Source organism: Poecilia latipinna, unplaced genomic scaffold, assembly GCF_001443285.1.
Source record: "Poecilia latipinna isolate Pla-1442-1.1 unplaced genomic scaffold, P_latipinna-1.0 Scaffold103, whole genome shotgun sequence".
Taxonomy (NCBI): domain Eukaryota; kingdom Metazoa; phylum Chordata; class Actinopteri; order Cyprinodontiformes; family Poeciliidae; genus Poecilia; species Poecilia latipinna.
In genome coordinates, this window is record NW_015112719.1 from 358,859 (window position 1) to 386,185 (window position 27,327).

General features: G+C 40.8%; 1 protein-coding gene across 2 annotated transcripts in view; it reads right to left on the bottom strand.

Annotated features, from left to right (window-relative positions):
- Nucleotides 1–1,326: 1,326 nt before the first annotated feature.
- ric1 (RIC1 homolog, RAB6A GEF complex partner 1) overlaps nucleotides 1,327–27,327 on the bottom strand; it is a 29,916-nt gene continuing 3,915 nt past the window's right edge. The window contains exons 2-27 of one of the 2 annotated variants that reach the window (XM_015027542.1): nucleotides 22,529–22,636; nucleotides 15,255–15,334; nucleotides 14,751–14,858; nucleotides 12,945–13,090; nucleotides 12,715–12,851; nucleotides 12,197–12,285; nucleotides 11,147–11,235; nucleotides 10,123–10,267; nucleotides 9,982–10,030; nucleotides 8,991–9,167; nucleotides 8,693–8,899; nucleotides 8,463–8,501; nucleotides 7,725–7,835; nucleotides 7,557–7,646; nucleotides 7,304–7,464; nucleotides 6,538–6,676; nucleotides 6,337–6,453; nucleotides 5,854–6,261; nucleotides 4,730–5,041; nucleotides 4,430–4,588; nucleotides 3,965–4,101; nucleotides 3,593–3,873; nucleotides 3,287–3,499; nucleotides 3,011–3,188; nucleotides 2,721–2,909; nucleotides 1,327–2,357 (exon numbers count right to left, since the gene is read on the bottom strand). In XM_015027542.1, coding sequence (XP_014883028.1) covers nucleotides 2,042–2,357; nucleotides 2,721–2,909; nucleotides 3,011–3,188; nucleotides 3,287–3,499; nucleotides 3,593–3,873; nucleotides 3,965–4,101; nucleotides 4,430–4,588; nucleotides 4,730–5,041; nucleotides 5,854–6,261; nucleotides 6,337–6,453; nucleotides 6,538–6,676; nucleotides 7,304–7,464; nucleotides 7,557–7,646; nucleotides 7,725–7,835; nucleotides 8,463–8,501; nucleotides 8,693–8,899; nucleotides 8,991–9,167; nucleotides 9,982–10,030; nucleotides 10,123–10,267; nucleotides 11,147–11,235; nucleotides 12,197–12,285; nucleotides 12,715–12,851; nucleotides 12,945–13,090; nucleotides 14,751–14,858; nucleotides 15,255–15,334; nucleotides 22,529–22,636 — 4,185 coding nt within the window. In that variant the 3' untranslated portion in view covers nucleotides 1,327–2,041. Of the gene's footprint in view, nucleotides 2,358–2,720; nucleotides 2,910–3,010; nucleotides 3,189–3,286; nucleotides 3,500–3,592; nucleotides 3,874–3,964; nucleotides 4,102–4,429; nucleotides 4,589–4,729; nucleotides 5,042–5,853; nucleotides 6,262–6,336; nucleotides 6,454–6,537; nucleotides 6,677–7,303; nucleotides 7,465–7,556; nucleotides 7,647–7,724; nucleotides 7,836–8,462; nucleotides 8,502–8,692; nucleotides 8,900–8,990; nucleotides 9,168–9,981; nucleotides 10,031–10,122; nucleotides 10,268–11,146; nucleotides 11,236–12,196; nucleotides 12,289–12,714; nucleotides 12,852–12,944; nucleotides 13,091–14,750; nucleotides 14,859–15,254; nucleotides 15,335–22,528; nucleotides 22,637–27,327 lie in introns of both variants that reach the window. The other variant, XM_015027539.1, reaches the window with a different exon arrangement.

Here is a 27,327-nt window from a genome sequence, read left to right on the forward strand (position 1 = left end):
GCCTTATGCTAAACTCCAACTCAGACTTTTACAATAAATGCAGAAAGAAATCTAGACATGTAGATTTATTTTGTTATGAAAAGATCTCTAAGGATCCTGGTCTCCTTTAGAGATCGAACAGCAACGTTCAATATTCCCACGTATCCCAGCAGAACACATTAAGTTCGACAAAATGTAAACATTTTCGAGTCGAGCTCAACAAGGCAAAAATATTCATTTTAAAAATAATTTATTGGTCTGTATGTACATGGGGGCGGGGGGGAAAAATAGTAGAAAACTGAACAAGGAGTAGAAAAGACAAAATGTACAAGAGAGTCGTCTTTACACTGCATTCAGGATGTCTGCCGCCTCAGAGCAAACAGGCAATACTTTTAATCTGTACACAGCAGGGAGGAAGCCACGGCCGGCTGTCCACCCCGTCACCCTGCAGCGTAGGGGAAAAAAAAAAAAAACAAACCCATAAAACATCTGCAATATTCATTTCCGTAGGAAACCATCTTGGATTCTGTCAGCATCAGTTTCGAGTGGCGTTGGTTGGATGGGTTCGAGGTTCGGTTCCCTCCGCATAACGACTCTGTCGAGTTTCAACAGAAGGCCTCTGGACGTCGGAAGTCTTTGGTTCGTCGAGTTTGACTGTTTTCAAGTGTGGATAAAGGTGGCGGCGTAGTGTGTGGCTGAGGAGGTTGGTGCCCGCTGGAACTGGATTCAAATTCACGGCAACGCTTTTTTTTTTTTTTTTTCTGTTCTGAGACGGCGATTTCTGACGGGAGATTTCCGAAACAAACCGCCGCCTTGAGAGCCGACGGTTTCGACACAGGCGAACCTACAGACTGTTTCGGTCTACGATAAAGAGAAAAACACAGGCGGAGGACATAAAAAACATAAAGCTTAAGTAACATTTCAAACGCATTGCACATTATAATACTGCCGAAACCCTTTTTTAGTGCCTGTGGTTGACAGCCAACGCACCAGTCTGATTATTTAAGCTCATTCTCAGTCATAAAAACAAACCTCCACTCTGCTATAATGCCAATAAATAAACAGCAACAATGAGGACTAATACGATAAAATCAGTTCAGAGTGATCACAGCCGCCCGTCATGCTAATACGTAATGAAGACGGGGGAGAGCAGCAAACTCACTGCACCGCTGGAGAGGACGAGTCAGATCAGTTCCCTTTAGTTTACACTGCTGCCTCACTGTTAACACTGCAGGGGAGGAGGAATTTACCACACAGTGATAGAAACAGAGAAAACAAAGCAGCTTTAAGAGCATGTCAGTGACTGGATGAATTATTATTATTATTATTAATAAAAGCTAATTTGGGTTCTGCTTTATGCCCAGTTTGCTTGTATGGAAATTTGAGAAAACAGCCGACACAGTTCAGGGAGCTCAGGATTCTGGTACCTTTAACACCGATTCCCTTCTGAGACAATACTACACACCAGAGCCACGCTGAACTCAGGTGTTTTTCACAGGGAGTTGGGGTAATCCAGAGTGATAGAAGTTGGTAGAAAAATAATCTTGCTGGTCCAGTTATTTAAAAAGGTATGAAAATATCCTAAAGCGATGAGGTATGGAAGGATGAAACTCCTCGTGCTGCAGGCTCGGACACAATCGCATGGTTTCTGAGCAAAGCTTTGTTCTGCAGTCTGCTAAGTAATGCAGCATGATGTTCAAACTCTTTGAATTTACTGGAAAGAAAGAAAGAGAGAGAGAGAAAGCCTGGTGCTTTTCTGTGCTGCTCTGCAGCTTCCCAACACCTCCAGGAGTAGAAACTGACATAGCTGACCTTTTTTTCCACACACAGAGCACATTTTGGTGAAAAGCTAGACAAAGTCAGAGCCTAGCTGGTAGCTCAGTACGCCTTGAATAAAAGGGCGGATTCATAGATAGAATAATACTGACTGAAGTATGAACCTGGAGGGAGAGGAACTTTCTGTGCGCAGACATGCTGATGCAAACTAATTCCAGTCAGCAGCTGCTGCTGCTTCCTCCGTCTGAAATTCACAGGTTGGAGTCCCAGGATTGGGCGCTGGCGTTCAGGACAAGGTGCAGTCGTAGTTCCCCTCCTCCTCCCTCTGCTCCTCCGTTTGTTCAGGCGGAGAGTCTTCAGGCGGAGGGCGGGAAAAGACTCCGGCGGGTTCGAGCGTGGGCAGCGCCAGGCCGAGCGGAGCCGCCCCCCCTCTGCTGTCCTCGGGCCGGGGGGCGGCGGCTCCGCCCGGGCCTTCGGAGGCGGCCAGCTTGCAGCTCTGGCTGGCGGGCTGGAAGGCCTCGGGCTGCACCTGCTCCGCCGTCGAGTCCAGCAGCTGCTGCAGCTGCGGCTGGATCAGGTTGAGAAACGGTTTGTACCCCAGGCTGGTGGAGAGCGGAGAGAAAACAGGAACGTCGAACTTAAGGCTTTTCAATGCCACCTTGAATGAAATTTAAGGCTTTTCAATGCCACCTTGAATGAAATTTAAGACATGATTTGATTTGGGGAACTTACTGAAAATACTAATATAAATATTTTATTACAGAATAGTATAACATTGTTAAATATACAGTTAAATATGCTATATTAAGCCTAGCAAATATAACTTTTCTTCCTCGTTACAATTATACGTTACTTTGTATTAAAACTCCTCAAAATACTCTGAAGTTTGTATTTGTGTCGAAATGTGAAATATGTAACTTGTAATGACTAAATCTGCGAGGTGCAGCCGCTGTCTGAACACCCACCAGTCACTGGAGGCCCAGGCGTCAACGGCCAACAAGCCGTTCCGGAGGCTCTGTGTCGTCTCTGGAGGGACCTCTGGGCTGTCCAGGAAGCTGACCACCTGCTTGATGACACTCGCGTCCCTCAAGATCAGACCAATCACAACACACCACTCCAAACAGCCCGCCTCCATGAACACGTGCAGGAGGTACCTAAGGGACAGACGTCAAAACAGAGCTTTCTGGTTTGAATCCCACAAATGTTTTAACTAGAAAAAAATAAAAAAAGAGAGATGAAATTCTGAGATTCTCACCTGAGCTGCACCTGGGACTTGTGCGGGCCTTTGTTGGCCAGCTCCATGGAGATGTGCTCCAGCTCGGCCTGACTCAAGCTCAGAGTGGAGGAGTTCTCGTCGACCATGGTCCAGTCGCCGTCCACCACTGAGCTGGTCTCTGTGAGGTCCGTAGCCGAGCCGACGCTGTACTCCTCCACTGAACGCAGAGACAGACATGAAGAGTCAAAGCCTGAGGTTTTTTTTTTTTTTTTTTTTTTGTTTTTTTAAAGCAGGCTGACAAGGATCGATTTTTACCTTTGTTAGTTAGCAGCGACAGGAAGGCGTCGTGCGTCTGCGGTGAGTTTTGGTTGGAGTGAGCAGACGAGGCTGTGTCCGGGTCTTTGGTGCTCTGCTCGAGCCCGTCCATCCAGGTGTGGTTGGCGGTCGCGGCGGAAGGCGGGGCTGTGTCCATCTCGCTGTTCAGCAGACTGTCTGCAGACTGAGACTTCAGCAGCTGCGTGCTCAGCACTTTGAGGAACGGGGGGGGGTGAAAAAAAACACAAAAACGATCAACAGGAGCGAGAGGAAGCTAAAACGCAGCTAAATTTCCCGTCTGCTCACCGCTGCGACAGCGTCCGTTCTTCAGAGGGGAGCTGAGGCTTCCCACGGGGATGACGGGGAAGGGCCAGAGGAAATCTTTGTGGAGCTTCTTCAGAGCCGAAACGAAGTCGTCGACCCGCGCCACGCGGTTTCTCTCGCGGCACAACCAGCCGATGAGCTCGAAGCCCAGCTGGGCGGAGAAGCACCCGAGGTCACGGAGACGCACCTGCTCCAGGAGGTGGCGGGCGTGGCGCCACAGCATCATGTCGATGTACATGTTCTCTGCACACTCCACGTCCCGACTGAGAGCAGACACCACACACACTCACTGAAGTGATGACGGCCGGATGGTAAAGGTATCTGTTATTAAGCTAACCCATACTGGGCCCGTACCCTTTGGCAGACGATCCGCTGGGCATGCTGAAGGTCTTCTGCAGGTTGAACTTTCCCGTGGAGATGGAATCTGCAGACTGAGACAAGCTGATGCTGCGATTTCTGAAGAACTCAAAGCCGCCGGTTGAGCTGGGTTCCTGAAGAAATCATGGTGTTTACTTTATTTCCATGTTCATCTTTACAAAGATATGATTCTTATTGTCATAAATAGTTAAAACTGTAAGGAGAAGGGAGGATTTTCACATGAGTTATGAATCTGAAACACAAATTATCTGAATATTTCATCTGGGTTCGTACAGATTTCTCATAGTAAAATTCAAACATTTAAGGATTTCCAGGACTCCTATGAACACCGTTTTATGTTTTTAGATGTACATCATCCGGAATTTTGGCAAAAACAACAACAATAAAAAAACAGTATGATTAAAGAAAACTATAATATCATGTATGATTACATTCTCTGACCTGAGTTGATGGCGTTGGGGGCGGAGACTCCATCTCTCCTGAGCCAATGGCTTTGAGGAACCGGATCATGTGCCGACACAGGTCCCACTTGCCTTGCTCCAGAGCCGTGTTGAAGAGAAGAGTGGCGTGCTGCCGGCTCACGGCTGGAACCTCCATGTTCTGGAGGTAAACATAAAAAAATAAAAAAAAAGTTCAATTTCATCCCTACTGATCCGACATTTCACAGAACAGTGGGGTTACGTACGCAACGTTCGTTTTAGTCTAAACGGGAACTGGTTAGGTTGTTTCCCTCTTTCTCACCTGCAAGATGATCAGGTAGGAAGCTGCTGTGTCCAGATCCTGAGCCATGAGGCACTCCTCAAACAGGTCTTTGGGGTTCCCCACGGCTGCAAACAGGTAGTTCCACAGAGCGTATTCGGTCTTCCGGGCACAGTGGACGATGGTCTGAAGGAAGAGGGGGAACTCCGTGATGAACTTGGCCACGGTGGGAAGCAGAGGGTCGGGAATGGGCTCCCGTGAGGTCGCCTCTTCTTCCAGCACCACGTGGACCATCAGCTCCAGGACGTGAGGGAAGTAGGGGAGGGCGGCACATGACTGAGCCAGCATCAACGCCTAGGAGTTGAGGGGGGGGGGAAAATAGAATTTGAAAAATGAGTCCTATGTTAAAATTTTCAAAGCCCCTTATTCAACGCTTTGCTTGCTTGTTGTATTGGTGGGCGTTCATTGCGTCGTTCATCCTTCGTCGAGATAAATTTCTTATCGTAATAAGACATTTGATTTATCCCTGTCGCAATAAATTTCAATTAATGATGTTTAAAATCCCCTGAAACTGTCTGTTTTGTCGGGACTGTTTATTTTACTGCCTTCTCCATTGTTTAACAAGTGCATCAATAAATTTGAAAATATGATTGAATGCAGCTACTATGTGCGGTTTAGTGATACAAATCACACTTCTTTATGTGACTGGCGTCCTGAAGAACCATAATGCAAATTATATATTTTCAAGAGCAGTGTTTGTGTGTATGGGGCTGCAGTTGCTGCGGCATGTCCTCACAGCCATACAGTTACCTAAAAAATTAAGTAACAAATAGGTCTTACTTAACTAAGTCCACATCGCCTGCCCCTAGTTTGACACTGAGAAGCTTACGGGAAAATTCCCTGCTCTGTAAATAACCATCCCTACCTGCAAAGAAAGACGTGTCAAAGCGAATGAGGCGGCTGTTGATGTTTATTTAATATCTGGGAGCCAGCACGGACTGAACGCCTTCATTCACTTCCTCCATTGCTATTATAATGGGAGAAAACCCAGATGGAGATGTGAAGGAAGATTTGAATCGAGCGGATTTGCGTAGGAAGGCAACAGTCAGGCTAGAGATTTCCCATGAAGTGGTCCAATCAGAAGCCTAAGTAAAAAACAAACAAACCTGTTCGCCCAGGTTGCGAACCAGCAGCTGCCTCAGGATGTGGTGGAGGTAGATCTGGGAGGTTCTCTCTACTGTGCAGTAAGGAAACAGCGCCTCCAGTGGCTCGGAGGATCCCTGCAGTCCGTCGTACAGTACGGTCTCGTTGGTCGCCCCCAGCACCAGGGCGTCCTCAAACAGCACCGCCAGTGGATAGATGTTGATGTGGAAGGGCAGCATTATGCGTCTGGAGAGGAACGAGTGCGGCTTCCGGTGGTCCCTGGGGAACAGCGGCAGCCAGACTTTCATTCCCGCCTCCCCGCAGGACAACCACAGGGCCTCCAGCAGGTGGCGCTTCTTCTTGTTGGAGCGGCAGGTGGTCCACACGTTCTCCACACACTGAGCCAGCACCACCGGGGGACAGAACGGTAGCTGCAAGACAAAAAAGGAAAACGGTTAGGGGATTGTATTCGGTGAAAATGGAAACGGAGAGAAGTTTGTACTCACCAGCTTCTTGTTGACGACAGGCGTCTCTTTGTCCCGTACCTGTGGTCCCGATCGGTCCCTCTGCAGCATGATTAACTGGCCAGCCAGATTCAACATGATGCTCTCTGCCATGCAGGCCTGATATGGAAACACAAACACACACAGCTTATCATACCTCTGTTCCCAACTCAGCCAGCGTGGGTTTTAATGTGCTGTCGTTACCTGCTGCGGTGCTTTCAAAGAGATGCCAGTCTCTGTGCGCACCGACGTGAGCGTGACCGAGACCACGAGGGCTGGATGAGGGATGTAGCGAGACATGGAGACCTCCTGCAGCAGCTCCACGCAAACCGACGGGGTTGGACTGGAAGAAACAAAAACACATGTTGAAAGTTATGAGGGGTGCTTTTGAAAAACGCTTACATTTAGTCATTTTTAAACAAAACAGAAAGCAACGATTGGCTGGTTTTCCTCGAGGTTCTACAACGGGTTCTCTCCCAATTTGATTTAAGTTGGCAGTATACAGATAAAATCTGCTTTGATTTGATTGATAAGATAATATTTAGCACACAACTGTTTACCTTGAAATTTCTACTTATATGGCTTTGAGAGTCTAGAGGGCAACATTCATAAAAACCAGAAATCAAGAAATAAACATCTGTAATTATTTTTTTTCACCAGAGGGTGGAGGCAAAGTCTCAGCAGAAAAGGTAAACAAAAGCATCTTAACCAGATGAAAAGGCATAGAAATCATGCGATCTGGGTTTTACAAATGTTCTTACTTCAGCTACATCACAGGAAGGGATTGATCAGACATTTTAGACCAAAAAGAGAAATTGCTGCACAAATGGCCAAAAAACAAAGGAGTATTGATTTTAAAAATAGATAGTTTCGTTTCGGCACATCAGGAACATTTTGTCCAGAAAATGATCCAACCATAAAGAAATTTGATGCGATTATGACTGAAAGAAGATGAAGCTCAGAGTAATACCCGTCATTCCTCCTCTCTATGCTGTAGAGGCAGATTGAGCAGTCGGCTCTGAACAGGATGACCATGTCTCTGAAGACGTTGAGCAGCAGCGTGTCAGAGTGGAGCTTGGTAACCGAGGCGAAGGCATTGTCCAGGTTAGATGATCGCTGATAGAGCCTCAACTAGGTAGATGAATCAGTTGCCATAATGAGACAAAAAGAACTTCAGACTCAGAACTGAAGAGAAATAATGAGGCCGAGTCTGCCACCGTCACCTGCTCTTGCTGGTCTGTGAAATTGTAGCATGCCACCACAACAAAGTCTTTCCACCAGGCAAGACCTCCTGTCACAGTCATGTTCTGCTCCTACAAACAAACACAGTTATTTTCATCTCGTCTCACAAGTTTTATTTATTATACAAAATGGGACGAGTGTCTGCCTACCTGAGTGATGTTCCCAAACAGCTTCCATTTCCTCGTGAATAAGGAGTAGTGTGCAAAGCCCCGTCTGCCTGCGACAGCCATGCATTGTCCTGCTGTGTCTATGGCTGCAAACTGCAGACACACAATAGTAAAACGTTAAAAAGTGCTGAAAAAAAAATTAGGGATGCACTGATTTCAGTTTTCTGGCTGATCGCAGATCTTTAAAAAACCTGACCTGCCGATTCCGGCCGATATTTTTTTTTTTTTTTTGTCTGAAATATTGCCAAGAGTCGTTGAGTTGGCAACAGTGGAGTGACTATGCCCTGCAAACGCCAGTAAACTCTCTCTCGTTGCAAAGCAACAAAAGACAGTGGTTGATTTTTAGATTTTTGCGGCGGTAGATAAGATTAGCTTCACATGCAAGTGTTTTTGCATGCCACACAATTTTATTCAGCTTCTCTCCCAGGTTTGAAGATACAGAGATTTTATCCCACATTATTCTTTCCAAAATAGATCCAGCCCAGCAAGTCTGTGAAAATCTTTTTTACACATCTTAATGTGCAATACTCTGCACATAATACAGGTATTTGTTGCAAGACTGTAATAATAACTGTTCTCCTTCAATGCAATCACGTTTAAATCGGAAGAATAATCTAAAGAGGGATTTAATTAAGATAATATTTCAAGCTAACACACTGCTGTGTAAATGCACTGCAAGAGCTATAAATCATATTGACACACACACACATACTCACTCACCCGTATTGGCCAGTTGCTCTCAAGGTATGTGCTGTGAATCTAAAGAAGAAACAAAAAGACAGTGAACTAAACTTCATGCTGAGTGGAGCCAATTTAAAACTGCAGCTGGTGAGGCGGGAAAACACTAATTACATGGAGAGAACCTAAAAAACCACAATCTAATCTTATGTTTCAGAACAATTAAATATGTTTGCTTGGATCCTGCTTGCTGGTTACTTTCACACACTCACCTGGACCACATGCCAGTGCTTGTGTCCCAGTAAAGTGCTGAGTCCCTGAGAAAGAGAGGAGTCTGGGTTGGGCGGGTGATGCATCGGGCTGCCGTCCCGCGGGTGCAGGTTTGTGTGTGCGTCAGCGGTGCTGTGGATTTGTGTGGGGTCCCCACAGGTCAGGTAGAGGCGGTCTTCTCCGTGGAGCAACACCTGCTCCTGGTTACTCTGTACGGTCGACGAAGGAGCAAAGAAAGCACGAATGTTTGATGCGACCGCGTGTTTGTGCGAGGGCGCTGCGGACAGGTTGTGCTCTCACCGTGCAGGGGTTGACTGTGAGCGCGCTCTTAATAAAGTGGAACTGCAGTATCCCAGCCTGCAGAGAAGGGTGAGGAGGAGAAATCATCTCCACGTCCTGCTCCTCGTCCTCCTCCTGCTTTCTCCTCTCCTGTCTGCTTGGGATCACCCACAGGTGGTAGCCTTCTGCTCCCCAGCTCTGGTGAACAGCACATTATCCATGTTAGCAACACGGAGGGAAAAAAAAAAGAAAATGATTGTGCCAGACTGTTATGTAATCTACATATTATCAAGACTTCCTTATTTTCTTTTGAACGTTGCCTGCTTTGACTACTGCCGAGTCAAAACTTTGCAGAAACACATTTTGCTGCAATTACAGCTTTGAGTTTTTTTTTTAAACTGGGAGAGGTTTATAAATATTGTCTGAATGTGAATTTTTAAATTATGAAACAAGCGTATTTTAGTTCGCTTTCTGAAAATAGCGCATAGTACATTATAGTTTGTAGTTGTAAAAAAAAAAAAAAAAAAAAAAGGGAAAAAAAATCTAGTAAGGACTCAACCTGAGAGGTAGACCATCCTTCAGTTTATCATCTTCTGTGTGGCAAGGTTTTAGTTAATTGTTCTTTTGGAATAACATTGTTTGTGCTGTTAGGTACTGTTTTATGCCACTGGACTAGAAACTAAATACACAAAAAGCATTAAAAAAATAATCAAAACTAAAACTCAAAAAAGTATAGATCTAGATCACTTTGGATGACCTGAAATTCCCAGCTGCTCAAGAGGACAACAAGGAGAAATGACAGACAACTCCAGATTTTTGTACTGTACCGTGTTTTTACATAATCACCTACTAATATGTCCGAAGTTATGTCTAAAAATGTTTTTTCAGGATCTGAGCTACCTTTGCTCCACTTCACAAGAAAATAATTCACTACCTATAGGATTACTCAGATGTAAAAATAAAATCACAACAAAGCATTGCATTCATTTTTATAAAAAGCAGCATCACATACCATAGAGCTTATTTTAAGTGGGTCCTTCTTGGTGCCATCAGAATGATGCCTGTGGAGATAACGTACAAAAAAAATGCAGAGATATAAAAACTTTCACCAAAAAACCCCCCAAAACAAAGCAGAACTCTGTGTCCAACTCACGCAAAGTCCTCTCCCAACGTGCAGATGAGATGCGCTCCGAAGACACTCCACAACGACAGACCGCCACACTCCCAGGTTACCATGACAACACTGTAGTCTGGTGACCAGCAAATTAGCTTGACGGCGCCAGTCTTGTTATAGATGTCTAAATGGGAAAAAGATCCAGAAAATGTATTTGTGGGATTACTGTGTAAAAGCTGCAGTGAAGCATTCTCGGTATTTCCATCTCATTTGTATTTGTTTGTTATTTCATATTTACCCGTTATCGTATCAAGAAACTTGAAATGTGTCAATTAGCTACTCAAAATTGGAACATTTGCAAGGAATGTCAAAACAAACGAATGGAATCTTAAGCAGAAGCTCAACAAAGTGATTTGAAGATAATATTTACAATTTGTTTTAGCATAAACTCTTTAGTAAGAAAGATGAGGATATCATCGACATTTCAGTAAAAAGCATCCCCCTGTTTGGAGTTTCTTATCTTCTTATATTATACAGCATCTAAAGGACAAAACAAGCAGAACATACTTTTTTTTTTTCTTTTTTCTTTTTACCATTACGCCTTCAAGCAGAGTTTTAAGTGACTTTGCATGAGACGGAGAGAAAAGCTGCTGTGAAAGGATCTTTGGTTGTAGTTTGATGCAATTTACAGGTTTAAGCTGCAGGGTTCTGAGCCACTTGTGTTGCTGAATCATCTGGCTCTGCTGTGTCCAAAACTCATCTGTGCACTTTGATCAGAAGCATTTCAACAGTGGCTACATTTCTACCCTCCATCAGACCCCTATACTCTGGCACATGCAAATAAGATGCAGAGAAAAGCGACATCACATCGAGCTTGAAAAGACAAGTGAAAAGATTTTAAACGGATAACATACAGACTAAGAAAGAGATTAGCCCACCAGGGGGCGCTGTGTCTTTACATTGGATATAGAGCGTCTGAAATCCTGAAATTTTTAAAACGTACGGATGCATTTGTTAAGGGTAAAAAGCAGGTGAGATGTAACGGACAGTGCAAGAGTGATACCTGGGTAGTGTTTTGGTGTGAGCTCCAGTTTGTGGGACAGCTGCATCGATCCTGTCGTCGTGTCGATCATGTAGACCAACACTGAACCGCTGCAACATAGGACAGTAAAACTCATTTTAATCAGATAAAGTGTTGTGACACAAAAAGATCAAAATGAGTCTGCAAATTACTGAACGCACAATTTCTTCCACAACAACTAAAACAAAACCGGTTTCTCTCCTTCGAAACTCTCCTCTGTACTGCTTCAGATCAGACAAAATAAATAAATAAATAAATAAATAAATAAATAAAATAAAAATCACCTGATTTAATCACCATTTAAATGTACATTTTTTTAAAGGATTTTTTTTTTTTTCTGCTTGTTCTTATTCCGTATAGTTTTTGAGTAAATCAATTGCCGCTGCACTTAGAAGTACTCTGGGGAAAATAAAAACTTTGCATGCAGTCCGAAGGAGTTTGTGTGCACCATCAAAAAAATAATACCATAATCAAGAGAGTAACTTGAAAGCCAAAAAAAAATCTATCAAAGAAAAACAATCAAAGAAAATTGCCGGTGAAAGTCAATAAATTCGTTAAGCCTTCAGATTGGCTTGAATAACTTTTTTGCCCCAGCTAATGAAAACTCCTGTCAACATTTATGAAGGTCATATATTATGTATAAAATTTGTTGGATGATCTGAAACATTTAAATGTGGGGGAAAAAAACTAACAAATTGTATAGAGCAATATATTTTTCAAGTATTTTTTCCACTTTAACTTTCTACTTTAAGAAATAATTCAGTTAAACACAATACGAAGCGTGTTGTTCACAGAAACTCATTAAAAAAAAAAGACGTCTAGTACGAAACGGCGAGGAGAGAAATTCCTGCCAGTCCAACAGATTTCCTGACAAGCACACACGAGGTAGCCTCGACAAACACGAACCGACAAATTTTCGCAGTGGACACGTACCGCAAGGACAACAATCTCACTGTAACGCACAAATGCAAGTAAACAGGCCCGGCTCTGCACTGTGAAAACGCAGACAGAGTGTGAGACAGTAGCACAGACCTGGCGCAGCCAAAAGTCATCAGCCTGTACTTGTTGTTGACAGCCACACAGGTGCCGTCCGTCACGTCTGCTGCCCAGACTCCCTGCAGCTGCTGGACACACACGAGAAAAACTCAGAAAATACACAAGAAAAAAAAAAAATTGCAAGTTTTATAGAACAAAGTACACTCATCAGAAGTATGGAAAACGTAATTATTTTAGAGCTGCACAGCTTGTGTTTGACCACGGTTTTTAACACCAGCAGTCAGTTTGCGGCGACAGAGACGTGAACCTGAGGGGGATTTAAGTAGTAGCTCATCGGATCAGGCAGCGGAGGCGGTTACAAGCAAATCTACATGAAGGCAGGAGCTGGAAGAGATTCAGCAGCCGCATCATGCTGTTTTAAAGAAAGCTTTGGGATGGCACTACACTGCCTAACAGAAAATAAGCCTCTGTTTGGTGAGACAAGCGACGAAAGCATAAAGAGGGAATTGTTTTGATGGCATTAGAAAGTGATCTTTGTGAGTGAAGGGCCTTACATCTGCTGTGATTGAGCTGCTCAGCGGTGTGATAAAGCCCAGGCGGCCATCGCTGAGGACCACAGCGAAGCCGTCCAGGGTCAAACAGTACTCCATGCTACGGATGTAGACTCCCTCCAGGTCCAGAGAGGGACCACCTACACACACACACACACACACACAAATACGCAGCACATTTAAGAGTCTGGAGTGAAATGCTGCTGTGATGTTTTTAAAATCGTTCCTCCAACCTCGAGCGGACTGCAGGTCTAATGAAAAGGGGATTGTAGTGAGGCAGATGGTCTTGCGTCCATTGCTGCCGAGGCCGTCCCAGTGCAGGACGTGGAGGTATCCGTCTGCCGTGCAAACCAGCAAATCCTCCTGCAGAGTCTGAAGACTGAGGAGACACGAGAGAGGAGAAATTCGCTTTTTGTATAAAGTAAAGAACAGCAGCAGACAAGTCGGCAACAAGAAGAAATGGGGTAAAAACAGTGAGCCATTCATCATCCAGCTGTATCCCGACAGTTTTATGGACCAGCTGTGACGTAGCTGACACTGCCTCGTCTCACTGTCCTCTAAGACACACGGGAACAAACAGGCCTGTGTTTGTCCCTGTGGGGTGCAGCGTTGTCTGTAAAAAAAGACTGAGAGGGTAGACTCAACACAACGGGGAGAAAGAAGGACAAAGAGAGCGGGGAAATGACGAGGACTAAAGCGTACAGGCGCTGCGGACCGACTGTGGAGGAGGCAAAGTTTTTTCGTTGCAGCTTCGCAGCGGGAGACGCCCACTCATCTCCTGTACAATCAAGCTGTGCCTGTGAAATGCCAAAGCAGAGCTCTCATTCAGATGACTGCCCTATAATCTTCGTCAAGTGGAAGAGATTTGGGAAAGGAGAGACGGAGAACTGACAAAGGGGGAAGCTTATTGTCAATCAGCAAAGAAAAGAGAAAATGTATAACAGAGAACAAGGTTTTATTTGATATAATTGTTTCTCTTTAATGACATGTTTTAAAAATACATCTATTCAGACTTGGAAATGACAGGAAAATTATGTTTTTTTTTTTTTTTTTTTTTTTTTTCAAAAACAACTTTGGAATCCTGCATGTAAAATTAGAACTGCAAAAACTTTGAAGTTTAATAATTCATTTGTTGATATGTTATCTATTAAATGAATATAAATTCCAAGTATGTTTTACTAAAAATAGAGTAATTTTAATTATAACCAACCATTTTCAATTATCCTATATTTCTTTTAAGTTCCTGCAGAACAACGTCTCTCTGCAATCAGTTGTAAAATGCATTTGTTGAGCTGGATTATTATTTTAATTTGAATAACTGTATGTCAACAAAAATAAAGCAATGCATCATTTTCTTTTCACGTTGCAATCAGGTGCCAAAATCTCTCCAAAAAATGTATACAGACATAATGGAAAAAATATGAATACTTTTGCAAGGCACACAAGAAAACAATTTTGAAATGAACCCTTTTTTAAAAACATAAATAAAAAAAGTAGACAAAACATCATAAAGTTGAAGACAACGTGAAAATAAAAAGCAGATTCATCAGGGACCCTGACAAGCCATCAGCCTCATGTCAGCAGACAACAAAACAAACTGCTTAGCTGGAAATCTTGTCAGAAAATTTGCATCCTCGTTTGAATCAATTATAGTCCTGACAATATTACCCATCAATCACTCTGCTTACTTAGTTCCCAACCACTGGTTCGCTCTTTCAGAAGATTTCTAAGTGATTGTAGAAACTTCTCAAGGTCTACTCTGGCCCTCCACTAGAGGGGAGAATCACAATGTGAAGCTAAATGCCTCTCATTAATCCGAATTCAGGTCAATAACCCTTGATAAACTGATAGAGGGGAAAAGTGAATGCAGAATTTAACATGCATACATCCAGTAATTTAAAGAATCCACTTGAATTAAAGAGTTAATCTTATTTGTGAGCTCCAGTGTATTTTCTTTATGTTTCTTCAAATAGCATGTCTGTAGTTTCAGGCAGACAACAAAAAAAAAATGCAGACAGTGATTCAAAGAAAGTGTCTACCTGGTGATAGGAGCCTCCAGGTCCACAGGCTTCTTCATCTCCAAAGAAAGAGCGGGGGCGCATTGCTCCTCTTTGTAACCTGGAGTCACTTTCACACGAGGGCTTCCTCTGTGGAAACGCAAACAAGCGGTCCAATTAACCTTCCTGAAAACTTAACTATCCAGAAACTCCACAGTGAACTTGTTTTCAACCTTTGTGTCCAACCTGGATGGGGGAACATGTTCCAACATGCCCAGTTTATCAAGGCATGCTGTCGAAGAAAGCGGCTCACACAATCCATACACAATAAACTGCATAAAAGCTACATGAAATGTGCATGGAAATAGGAAAGACAGTGAAGAAAAGGAGAAAACACACATATCTCCTTGCACATAAAAATAATTTGCAGCATTTTGCACACTCTCTCGAGCAATTAGCTTAAAACAATTAACCTTTTCTCAAAATAGCTCTGGACAGCAGCTGCAACATTCATACAAATCTGCTGTGAATGTGTGCATCACTTACTTTGGATAGACAGGCTCGTAAAGATACTTTTCCTCTCCTCCACCCAACACATCAAACAGGAGGATGTAGCCATTGGCGGTCTGAAAACAAAGGCAGAAAGACAGGAAGTGTTTGTCCATTAAAACCCTTTTCAAAAAGTGGCTCAAAAGTTTTTCGATTTGTTGAACAGAAGTTCGAAAGCCATCTACCGTAGAAACTACATCTAATGAGTCACACGCATTCGGCCAGTGATGAGGTTTTAGTCCCTTTTGAGGCTAATTCAGCTCAAATTAAAAACTGTTCAACTGTATTTTTACATTTTTATAGAATGCCACAAGATAAGACGGGGAATATTAACCATTCGTGTTAAAGATTTCTGACACCCAAAAGTCACTTTGTCAGTTTAACGGTTATGTAACATAGTGTCACCTTTGGTCTTTTGGCTGCAGTGTGAGGGATTATGCAATGTTCTCACATGAAAACTATTCCTGCAACTGACCAGCTCCTCCTTTCTGGTGTTATCTGATCCTATGACCAAATAACAAAGATGCTACAATTGAAGAGGTGTCACTTCAACTGATTTTAAGAACAAATCTCTAATCATTGTGAGCAACTGGAAGAACAAATGGGAAGAAGCGTGAATATACCAAAAAACAACAACAAAAAAAGGCTTATTATATATCTAAAGGTCAGCAGATCAACATCAACTGCAGAATATTTAATTATTTAGCATTTCTTCACCAATAAGGAAGGATGTTTCGACCGCCAGAGTTTTCTTTGATGCATGAACTGCAGATTCCAATATGAAGACATAAACTTATCTGGGAAAATGTTTAATTTCAACATTTAAATAACATGTTTTCTCTCAATTTAAGCATAAAAAGAAATGCAGACAAACAGCTGAACTTTTCACCTTGCCCTGACTAATCATCTTCACACAGGCGGACGGGTAGAAATAAATATTTCTGATGCTTTTGGTTTCTTCAAGAGAAATCCAATTCACCTGATATTTGTGTCAAGTAAAAGCTTTCCAAAAGATAAATATAATGAATAAAACAAAACACTTAGCCAGACATCAAAGAAAATAATGTGCATTGGTGTGATGGCAGGTTAGAAAAAGTGGGAATAAAGAAATAGAAACATAATCTCTTGGTGAACACTAGTTGGAATCAGAAAGTTTGCTCATTTTTTTCCATTGGTGGTTGAATTATAGCATCACTAACACTTTATACTTAATGCCCTCAGTGTTAAAACATAATGCAAATCTTCCAAAAATAAATCACTTAAATCTATCCATTATCTTCATAGCAATCAACAAATATTCCTGCTGATTAAAACGCATAACAGCCATTAGCTAAATACAAAAGTAAAACTGTCAGCATTTCAACATCCACTGGAGAAACTCCCTAGTCATCATAGAGAAACGGCAACGATACAGACACACATTGCTGTCAAGGAAACTTCAGAACCAGAGCCTGTTGGCTGAAACATGAAACGAAACTTGATCTGCAGTCCCTCTCCAGCGAAAATGTGCCAAGACTGTGCAATGTCTGTACATAGAAACCAGCTCCGTCACATCTGGATACAAAGGGGTTTAAACGAGACAAACAAAGGGGGTAACCTGAGGCTTGCTAAATATTTTAAAGTTATGGAGTGCCATAAATTTAACAAAAAATAATTATGATAGGCAATGCTTTCAATTTCAAAAACGACAAGAAAACAATTGAATACATACAAGATTGCTGGACCATATTTAATGATTTTTCAAACTGAAAAGAAAAAAAAATCCACCAATTCTTACAAAAGGTTTTAAACGTCAATAAAAACAATTCAGATGTAACCTCAGTTTATTTGAGACATTCTGATCATGATCAATCTACGGTTGCTTTACTGCTAAAAGATCATTTAGAAAGACAACTATATATATTTTTTTCTTAAGTATAACCTTTCACTGTTGAACAGTTTCTGCAACATGCGCAAAATCCTTTTTAAAAACTCACATCTGGAAATCCTTTTAGATCTGAAACAGAAAACGTTTCTCACACATTTGTTCTATTAAAAGAATGGCATAACAATTTCTAAAAACACCAAAACATTCTGGATCTTTTTTTATTTTTTTTTTGTATATTTGATTTCTAAAATTTATTTCAAAAGATCGCTGGTTACAGAAATCAGAGTTACGACTTCAATCACCCCCCCATCGTTCATCTGCAGGTTAATCACAGTAAAACTTAGAAGCAAGTACAGGTGCTTTCTGCCGGTGGGGCTTTGATTAGGTTCATTTCGACTCGGTACAGGGAATAAAAACTGCGAATGAAAGAAAGAGTAGATACAGAAAGAGGGCTTCCAGGACACCTTGTACTTTCAATGTGATCATACATGCGGAGATAATGGCGTAGGAAGAGGCAGGACGCCAACTGGAGCCCCACAAATATGTGGGCACTGAAGTTCAAAGGCAATCAGTTGCCCAGCATAGGGGAGGTTTTTGTGGCTTTTTTCATGAACAGTCATCAGTGTTCAGGCTGTGAAGCAAGTGTCTGTGAAACACTAAAAATGAAATGAAAAAGAAAAAGAAAAAAGAACCCTACCTGTTTGATCAAACAGCTAAAATATACATGACCAAAATCTGATAAACCCTTTTCAATAGAGTCGAGGAATCAGATTTTTTTTTTTTCTAACACTTGGTAGCAAGTGTTAGCATTCCTGAAATATATGATTTAATATTCTTAAATTAACCCTTCTTGACTTAATGATGTGTCTGAAATAAACAACATCACAGGTTTGACCTGATGCCAGAGTTGGAAAAACATAAAATGAAAGAAAAAAAAAGCTGACTTCAGGCAAACCAAGAGAAAGACTTTGGAAGTCCTTGTAGAGAAACCGAGAAGTCAGCAGAATACTATACAGTGTGATGCCGTATCGAAGCCTCTCTCTTAGACGTGTCTAAACTCGTCCCAGAGGTGCAACAACACACGCGCGCACACACACACAAACACACAAGCTTTCAGCCAGCTGATACTCTTCTCGAAACTGGGAGAACTTCAACAACTTCAGCTGCAACAGATCATCATTTAAATCCATGCAAACTTCGTCGCGGCCAACTTTTGCTGCAAAACAGGAGCCTCTGGCACGAAGCGCATCAAGTTAAACAGTTCAAAAGCAGAGCACAGATGTGAGACGCGTATCTAACAAGAGTAGGGCTGAGAGCGTCCTGAAAGCCCACAGCTGTCAGGTGTGCTAACCAAGAAGTCTAAACGCATTCCTCCATCACCGTTAAAGAGCGCAGTCAGGTTACTCTGATCAGCGCTGCCGTAAAAGGCCAGCTGTATTTATGGCCGAGCGAATGCGCCGTTATTGTGTTGCATCATGGATGTTCGGGCTGGAGATCAGAACCTGTGGGCCGCAGCAGAAAGATACCGACGCTACATCTAGAAATCAGCCTGCTATTTCTAAACCGTCTGTTGTTCTTCAGAACATTGCTGAATAATGGAGAATTAAAGCTGCCTCCTCCCCCACACACAATGTAACGCATGTGTGAATGCACACTGTGCATGTACAGGAGAAAACTTGCAGAGAGATCCTGGCAGATTATACTTTACTGAGCAGCGCCTTATGAGAGTCTAAAAACAGAGAGGGAACATTTTGGCCTCGGAATGATCCCAAAAAAGACGGAAGAAAAGCTCAGCGGTGAGAAGTATTTCCTGTGTTTCAAGATGTTTTTTTTTTCTCTTTAAAGTTCCTTGAGTTCTTTTTCTAAAATCCTTAACTTCATTCAGACTCTTGGCTAAACATAGATGCTGGCCATAGTTTAAAAGGGCGATTACGTTAGCCTTGGGGTCTGTAGGGTGTGTGAGCGGCCTTAACATCTGGAAAACAGCTGCTTTTTTCAGAGTGAGGACAACTGTCTGGGTGAGCCCGACTTTACTTTACTCTCTCTCTTTCTCTAATTAAACAACAATACAAATCTTGATGTGAGAAGTTGTCAGTTTTTGAAAATAACAGGGGAAGGTATTTGCTCATCAATGTACCTGTGAACTTAAACAGACTCCAGAAAAAGTAAATGAAATTAGAAAAACAACTCTGATTTTCAAATGCATTTGTTAAACGATAAGTCGGCATATGATGGATGGGAAACATTCCAGTGCATTGCTCAGCAGAGCAGCTACAGCCTATTTGGCAACTGCATTTTCCTTGATTCTTACATTACACGCATTTTTGACCAAAGCAAATACTTTGATGGGAAGCTGTTCAGTGCAAAAAGAAGAAATATATCTAAAATGAATACATGATTGTGCTTTATTCACAGCCAGGATAAATCTACCACATTCAAACAAACTACACCCATTAAACCCTGTGGAAGTAGATAAAAGTAAGATTCTGGAGTCAAGCGGCTAAGCAGGAAACTGTCCTTAATCTGTGAGTAAACACTGAAGGATAAAAACTAAGTAGAGGTGGGTGGTAGCTACTTATGTTTACTCAGATACATTTACTGCCATCAGTAGAATAGATTTTACTTTTATTTAGGTAATATTATTAGTATTGCTGCTCATAATTGAGTAAAATGTCTGGATCCTCTTCCCAAAGAAAGTCACTTCCCTGAATAAGAACAAATGTGTCAAAAATCATTAAAGACAATCAATACAATATGACTATAATTAATATAAATACACAGATAAATGACTACATTACTCCTAAAATTGAGCCACACACAGGTAATAAGTGAATTAAAAAGTTCAGTAAAGATCAACGATATGTTTTGAAGTATTTTTTTCTTTGTGACTTTCATCAACGTTTTAAATAAACTCATTTATGCAGTGAAGGCAAAAAAGCAATATGTAAAAAGGAGAGAGTAATAATTTATGCGGGATGTTGCTGAGCTCAGTTCGAGCAACACTGCAAACTACAGACACACACTGAAGATCATCAGCTCTCAGCATTTTAAAGTCTGAATCAGTATCTGAAGAAAGCGCTGAAGAACAAAAACACATGCTCCCAATAAACAGCTTCGCTGCCTTCAATCCGTGGTTCTTACTGCACCTTGCGTTGCGCACCAATAAATCGCCCACATCCCACGGTCTAACTCTACGCAGGAGCTTCTGCTGCGTTACATTAAAACAGCTTTGATCACTAGAAACATGCAAAGTCCTGGTGGTTTGAGATTGTTCTCCAAGATGCTTCATATGCAGTCGATGCAGAATTTAACTAAAAATGAGCAACATGTTCTCTACAAACAATGCAACCCGTCCGTTAGAAGTAGCATAACTGTTTAAGATGAGGTAAATAGCTCTTATTGGCTCTTTTATGCACTACTGCTTATTATTCAGGCATGTCTAATAAGTAAAAAGAAACTGAAATATTCAATTTCAAGTCATTTGAGTAAAGCAAAAGCAGAGAGAGGAGTTATTGTTGCAAAAATGTAATTCCAGCCTCCAGCGCTGTGAGACTCCCACTGGGTTTTACTAGATAAACTAACACAGGAGCTCAGATGTAAACTGTTGCTTTAAAATCTACACACCTCTAGAAGCAAGGTTTTCCAGTCAGGGCTTTTTAACAACTAATTTCTATATATTTTGAGTGCATATTAATAAAGACAGCAATTAGCTTTTTTTTAATTTTTTTATTTTTTTAATATCAAATATAACACTCATCAAATTGATTTCTGATGTTTACAGTTTACTCTGAGGCTAAAAAAAGCCACCGGAAAGTCAGAAACAGTCAAACCTAAGCTGTGTTTGCAAAGGTCAGGTTGTGAGTAGAGATTAAATCCAGATATTTTTAACTTCTTCACCTCCTCCCTGCTGCCTTGAGACCAGGCGAGAATGGGAAAGAGCGCGAGCGGCTTCTTTTCCAGACACATTTGCGGCATTCCTTCATGTATATTTTCAGCTCACAATAGGAGGTAAAGACAAAAAGCAAGAGCAGAGAGAAGAGGAAACAGACCCGCTTGAACAAGGCAGAAGCTTATCAGGCCTTTAATCTTCCTCTATTTTATTGACTCGTTTTGAAACAAACAGATTTATCATTTGTACAATCATGTTCTGTCTTTATAATATTAGATTAGATGTTACAAAAAAACAACAACTTTCAAACTAAAAAACCCAAATGATCTTGAATGCTCCCACTTTACTGGCCTTTTGCCTTTCTCCGTTTTAAAACCTGACAGACAAAATGGCATCAAGGATATTAGGTGTTGTTTTGGGACAAACAATGCTTTAACCACGCCTTCTGTCCTTGACACTGTTGCTAGCAAATGGCCTGCTCGCTACTTCATTGGTCACAAAAGTGTGGGTGTAAAAAGAAAAGAAAAGAACAGATGATGTATCCCCAAGTTAAGGAGAATTATACCTTTTTTCCTCCCCATCTGTTTTGTCCCATAAGTAATAAATCAGCTCAGGATTCAAGATGGCCTTAAAATAGCCTCAACGTCAATAAAATTACCTAAAGTTACTCCTACCTTTGGATCCAACTGAAAATGAAAGCTGTGCGACTGATGAACACAATGCAGTACCTTTGTTTGAATCGTTTCACTTTGAGTAGACTCAATCGTGCAGTGATAAGCAGAGGACAAAGGGTTGAAATTATGCAAATACGGCTCAGTAAAGCCATTCAAACATCACATTCTGATTTTACTATTTTGGTTGTTACTGCCTGCATTTTGACGGTTTTTGTAATGTCACTGTGAACCATTTTCTGTGCAGCATTTGTCCAAAGATTACTGGCTCTGTCCTGCAACATACCTAAGGGGGATTCTTTCTAAAATCGTATTTGTGACTGATAAATGACTCATTATTGACCTGAAAGCTAAAACACACAGAGTAACTGGTCAATCTGGTCATGAAGGATGAGGAATATTGGTGGAGAGAGAGCAGAAACCCTTAAAGGCAGCAGATAAGTGGAGACAAGACAATAGGGAGTCATTTGGTGTTAAGAAATGCTCACAAAGGCAAATAGTTGGGCTAGTATTGTTGTTTAATGTAGTCTCAAGCCTGTATGGAAGTTCATGTTAAGTTTTTCCACCAACATACAGCAGTCTGTGAGTTTTTTAAAACGACCACAAGCTCAAAGTCTGGCAAGAACTTTGACAGTCCTCAGCATTTAACAGGCTGCTATTATGCAGAGGGGTAAAAAAACAACAAAAAAAACAAAAAAAAACACAGTTTGATCTTTAGAAAATGCCAATAAAGCTAAGTTTGCAGCAAGTTTACAAGCAAATTGCCAAGAGGATATTAGAAAAGGGTAAAGCCTAATCAATGAAACTAAACATGAGAACGGATGAAACGTCACAGCGTACTTACCGCCACAGCGACCATGGAGTCGTCTGGCTTCCATTCTGCTTTCTGGTAAAAGCCAAACTGGGCCGCTGCCTTTGCAGACTCAATGTAGCTGACTATCAAAACACTGGGCTGTGTGTGAAGGAAAGGGACATGGAAAAGAAAATGAGTACTTTCAGAACACAAGGAAACACAGAAAACTAAATGCCTCATGATGTCGAACTTTTCAGGCTCCATTCAACAAAAAGAATCAACCATGAGAGAAACTCTGGGCTGTTTTTTTTGTGTTTAGTCGTTTTGGTTAAGTTTTAAAACATAGCTCTTGGTAAAGGACGATTAGGGGTCTTAAAATGCAGTGTTTGGGGTTGTGTTAGGGTGGGACTTCTCACTCCAGCAGAGACAGAGTGTATTTAAGAAACCACCAGGTACACAAAAAAATCATAATTTAGATGAACTTTATTTATTTTATTTTTTTTACATCACTGCTTGTACAGATACATTTTTAAAATACCATGTTGAAGTAAATAAACACCAGAAGATTTTTTTTCCAATATGTATCATTATTCAAACAAGCTAGGATATGTAGTTGGCATTATGGGTATTGTAAAATGAGCCGACAAGTCACTCACTCTGCATTAAGACTGTCCTACTTTGTCCTTCAAATTTGAAAGTTGCAGATTGTGGCAAATTTGAATGAAAGCTTGACCCTACTGTGCTTTTCGTACTGAATACCTCAACACAACAGTACTGCCATAGGTATCACATCTGCACTAGGATAATTCATGACAATCCATAAATATTACAGGTTTCTGTGCCTCCACAATGAGTTTTAGCTTTTCTGTGGAGGAGGAAACAATCAGTAATTTTGTTACTGATTGTAACAAAATTACCTTAGAGGATTTCTTGTAAAGCTGCAGCACACCACAGAGCATGCCATTTGGTTAAATTTTACCCCAGCAAAGTTTTTTTTGTTTTTTTTTTTTGCTCTGAAGCTTAATATTATTTTATAGGTCAAGCTGCGACTATTGTAATTTTATAAACCCCATCAACGGCTCATGCAAATTCTTTTCCTAGACGTTGTGAAAAATGCATATTTTTATTTATTTGAACTGCAGCTTGAAGAATTTCCAGATTCCACAGTAACCCAGCAACCTGAATTTGTACAATTTGGAGTTGTGGACACTTCCTCATAGCTGTCCATGTTCATGAGAACCAAGTAAGTCACATGATTTTATTTGATTTTTTTTAAGAGTTGGTTGTTTGATTTTGTTGCTTAATGAGTTCCTTTTAGTAACAGTCAGGATACCCTGTAGACTACAGCTGCAGTGCCAAAAGCTACAGAAGTTTAGGCCAGCTGATGTGTCAACTTCCAGTGTAGCCACTCCTCTCTCAAATTTCCGAACAAAGCAGGTGCGTACAGGCCACTCATCACAGATAGACTGCCACCAAAATCACCAGAAGTCAGATATTTTGGCAGAACAAACATGAACAATCACAATCTAACCACAGAGGTCTTCTACATAATAGACATGATTAAATTTTTGTTTCAATAAAAGGATGTTTAAGCTAATATTTATGCCACACGATAGAGAGAGAAAAAATAAATACGCATCCTATTGTACCTTTACCTTGTCAGAAGCAGTGTGTTTATCATATATTATTTCCAAATGTTCAACTTTATCTATCAGGCTCTTAAATACAGAAGAAGCTGCTAAAAAATGAAATCTGGTAGAAGTTTAAGGCCCAAACCACCATCTCTTGTTTTGTTTTATTCTTTTACTTGCCGATTCTGACAGCTACATGCACCCTGCTGAGAAGTTATTGCAGCTTCATGATTAGAAGTGGGAAAAATACCTTAATCACACTTTTTAAAAAAGTAGTTGGCATTTTGATGAAAAGGTGAGAACTTGTTTTATTTTCGTCACCATAAAAAGACAAAGTACTGCAGAAAAACACTGAACACCTACAAGTGTGTCAGGTCATGAAGTAGGAAAAATGTGTCCACGTGTAATTTTAGATGCAGGGATACTTAGTCAATGTAATTAGAGGAGATGGTTTAACTCTTTCTTCTCTATGGTGTTTGTTTCATATAATTAAAATTTAATAATGTCACTGACAGCAAAACAGAAACCTCTGTCTTCTTTAGAGCTCCTAAAGCACAAACTACAGAGAGGTTCAGCACTAAAGGATCATAACACAATAAATCTTCTGGACTTGTAATTTTGTTCTTGTTCAACATAGTTTCCTTGAAAATGATTAAAGCTTCTCTTAACTTATTTTTGTAAAATTGAAACTGTAGTTTCTTACCCACTAAAGAGTTTGTTTTCTTTACAGATTAGTATTTTATTGCACTGAGAAGAAAAAACAAAACAAAAACTTTATTCTATAGTTTTCTGAAAATTTTGCAATTCATCCTTGATTCCATTTATCACAATTCTGATTCTCATTTAAGGCCAGATGACTTTCAAAAAATACAACAGATTATGACTCAAACCAAAACGACTGACTGACCAACACAATACAGGAAGTAGATTAGGACATTAACAAAGGACAAAAGGAAGTAAGAAAACTAGGAAAGAATAGTAGGAAGGACACAAGGAGGGAGAAGTTAGCAAATGAGGTAGAAAGGAAGGACAAAAAGAAGGAAGGAAGCAACATTTAGAAATACAAGTATGTTCTATATTCTTATTTCTGTTTGCATTTCAAATAAAAAAAACTGCTAAGCTACTATAAACAGGATACTTAACATGCTATGTTTTCGTATTATTATTGTCATTTCCCACGTCGCGTCAGCAAGTGCCTGAAACATGCAGTCACTGTTGGCTAAAGAAGTCTTAGGAAAACATTACAGAATACACAAACAATTGCTCCAAGTCTGTGCTTTGAAAATATGCAGAACCACGTGTACTTATGTGTCTGTGTGACAGAACAGAACACATTTATCAATTTACTACTCTACTTCTCAAACGACTGCACTGCACCTCAGCTGAGCTGCCTGATTTCAGGCTGCTGCTGAAGACACATGAAATTAAAGAGAGAAAAGATCCTGAATAACAGTTCAGTTTCTGAGTTCATCTTTCTTTAATGGTAAATGGACTGAACTTATATAGCGCTTTATCCAATCATTTTTGACCACTCAAAGCGCTTTATACTAGAGTCACATTCACCCATTCGCACTCACAAGCGCTCACACATTTATACACCGATACGCAGCTCGGTAGGCAATTTGGGGTTAAGTGCCATGCCCAAGGGCACATCGAACTTACAACCTTCCGATCGAACTTACAACCTTCCGATCGCAAGACGACTACTCTACCCACAGAGTCACAGTCGCCCGTAATAATGCTGCAGACAGAGACGGAAGGGAAGCAAGATATGCTCCAAATCCTGGGTGTGTCTGAGGAAGTTAACAGTGACCCCTTATCCATTGTTACTGCATCTTAATAATATACAAACGGTCTGGAAAACAATGCAATAGGTTATTGGGTCAAATAACTTCCTCTAAATGAAGCTTTTAGTAAACATCAGTGATGGGCTTCAATATACAAATTTGTCTTCAAATAAGTTGTACAAGTTAGCTGTCCTGTTAGCATAAAGAAACAAAAGTAATGTTAATGTAAAATATTACTATTGCAGAACTGCAGAACCCAGTATCAAACAGCACATTTTTTAAAGTTGATTTTAAGGGCTTTTATAGAACATTTATTTTGATAGGAAAGAGGGTGAAGAAAGAAGAAGACATGCAGGCAGCAGCCAGGGACCAGGAATCACTCCCAGTACTGTCGCCTCTGCACATGGTGTGTCTACGCTACCATTTGAGCCAACCAGCTCCCCAAAAGCTTCATACTAAGCAGGAATTAAGAGTGAGAAATTGAACTTAATGCAAATCTCAGCAAGTCAAAAAGCTTCCAACACCCGGTTCAGGCGAGGAACACAAATGTTGTGAGGTAAAGGCAAAAAAACTAATGTGTTTTCATCAAATGCTGTTTGGCACTAGATCCAACACGCAATATTTTTTGTTTTGATTCAACTCCCACGATTTTTTTAGCTGCTTTTTTTGATCTGAATGTACAACCTATCTTTTCAACATACCTAGAGGTTTATGTTATAGTTCTTTTAAACAAAAAAAAAAAAAAGCCCAACCACAAACTGAGTATGCAAATCAGTCTGTGGTTATTAGGATTAACACAGGCCAATGGTTACCATGCAGCATTATGTGATGTCCCTGCTCAAAGACACATTAATGAATAAGTGAATGATTTCCATATTTTTTGCCACAGATTTTATGTGTAGTTTTTCCGCCTAAATTAAATAACCTATATGTTGCAAGGTCAAAGACAAAAACACTGGTTTGATGTCGTTTACATAGGTCTTAAAAAAATCAAAAAGTCAATAAACTAATCTTTCTAATATCATAAGTAACACATACAAATCAAAGGCCTATTTGACATCATGTTCCAAATATTTTGTCTACAAAATCCAACTAAAGGATGAGATGAGCACAAAGGTATTACATCTTTGAATAGTCGACTATTAAACATTCTGGATGGATATTACTGTAAGCTATGAATTTTAAAAACAGGCTCTTACGAATAAGCAATTAGATCTCTGTGACAACTTGTTGAGAGACAGCACAGTAGAACCATCACTCTACACAGGTGTGTGGATATACCGCACTCTGAAATGACGCAAAACAACGTCATTTGCCATCTCAGTGGTGAGTGTACAGGTGTAACCATATGCCAACACAACACTGTAAAAAAAAAAAAAAAAAAAAAAATCTCACCAACCTAAGCCTCACTTCTGTTATCTAAATTACCTAG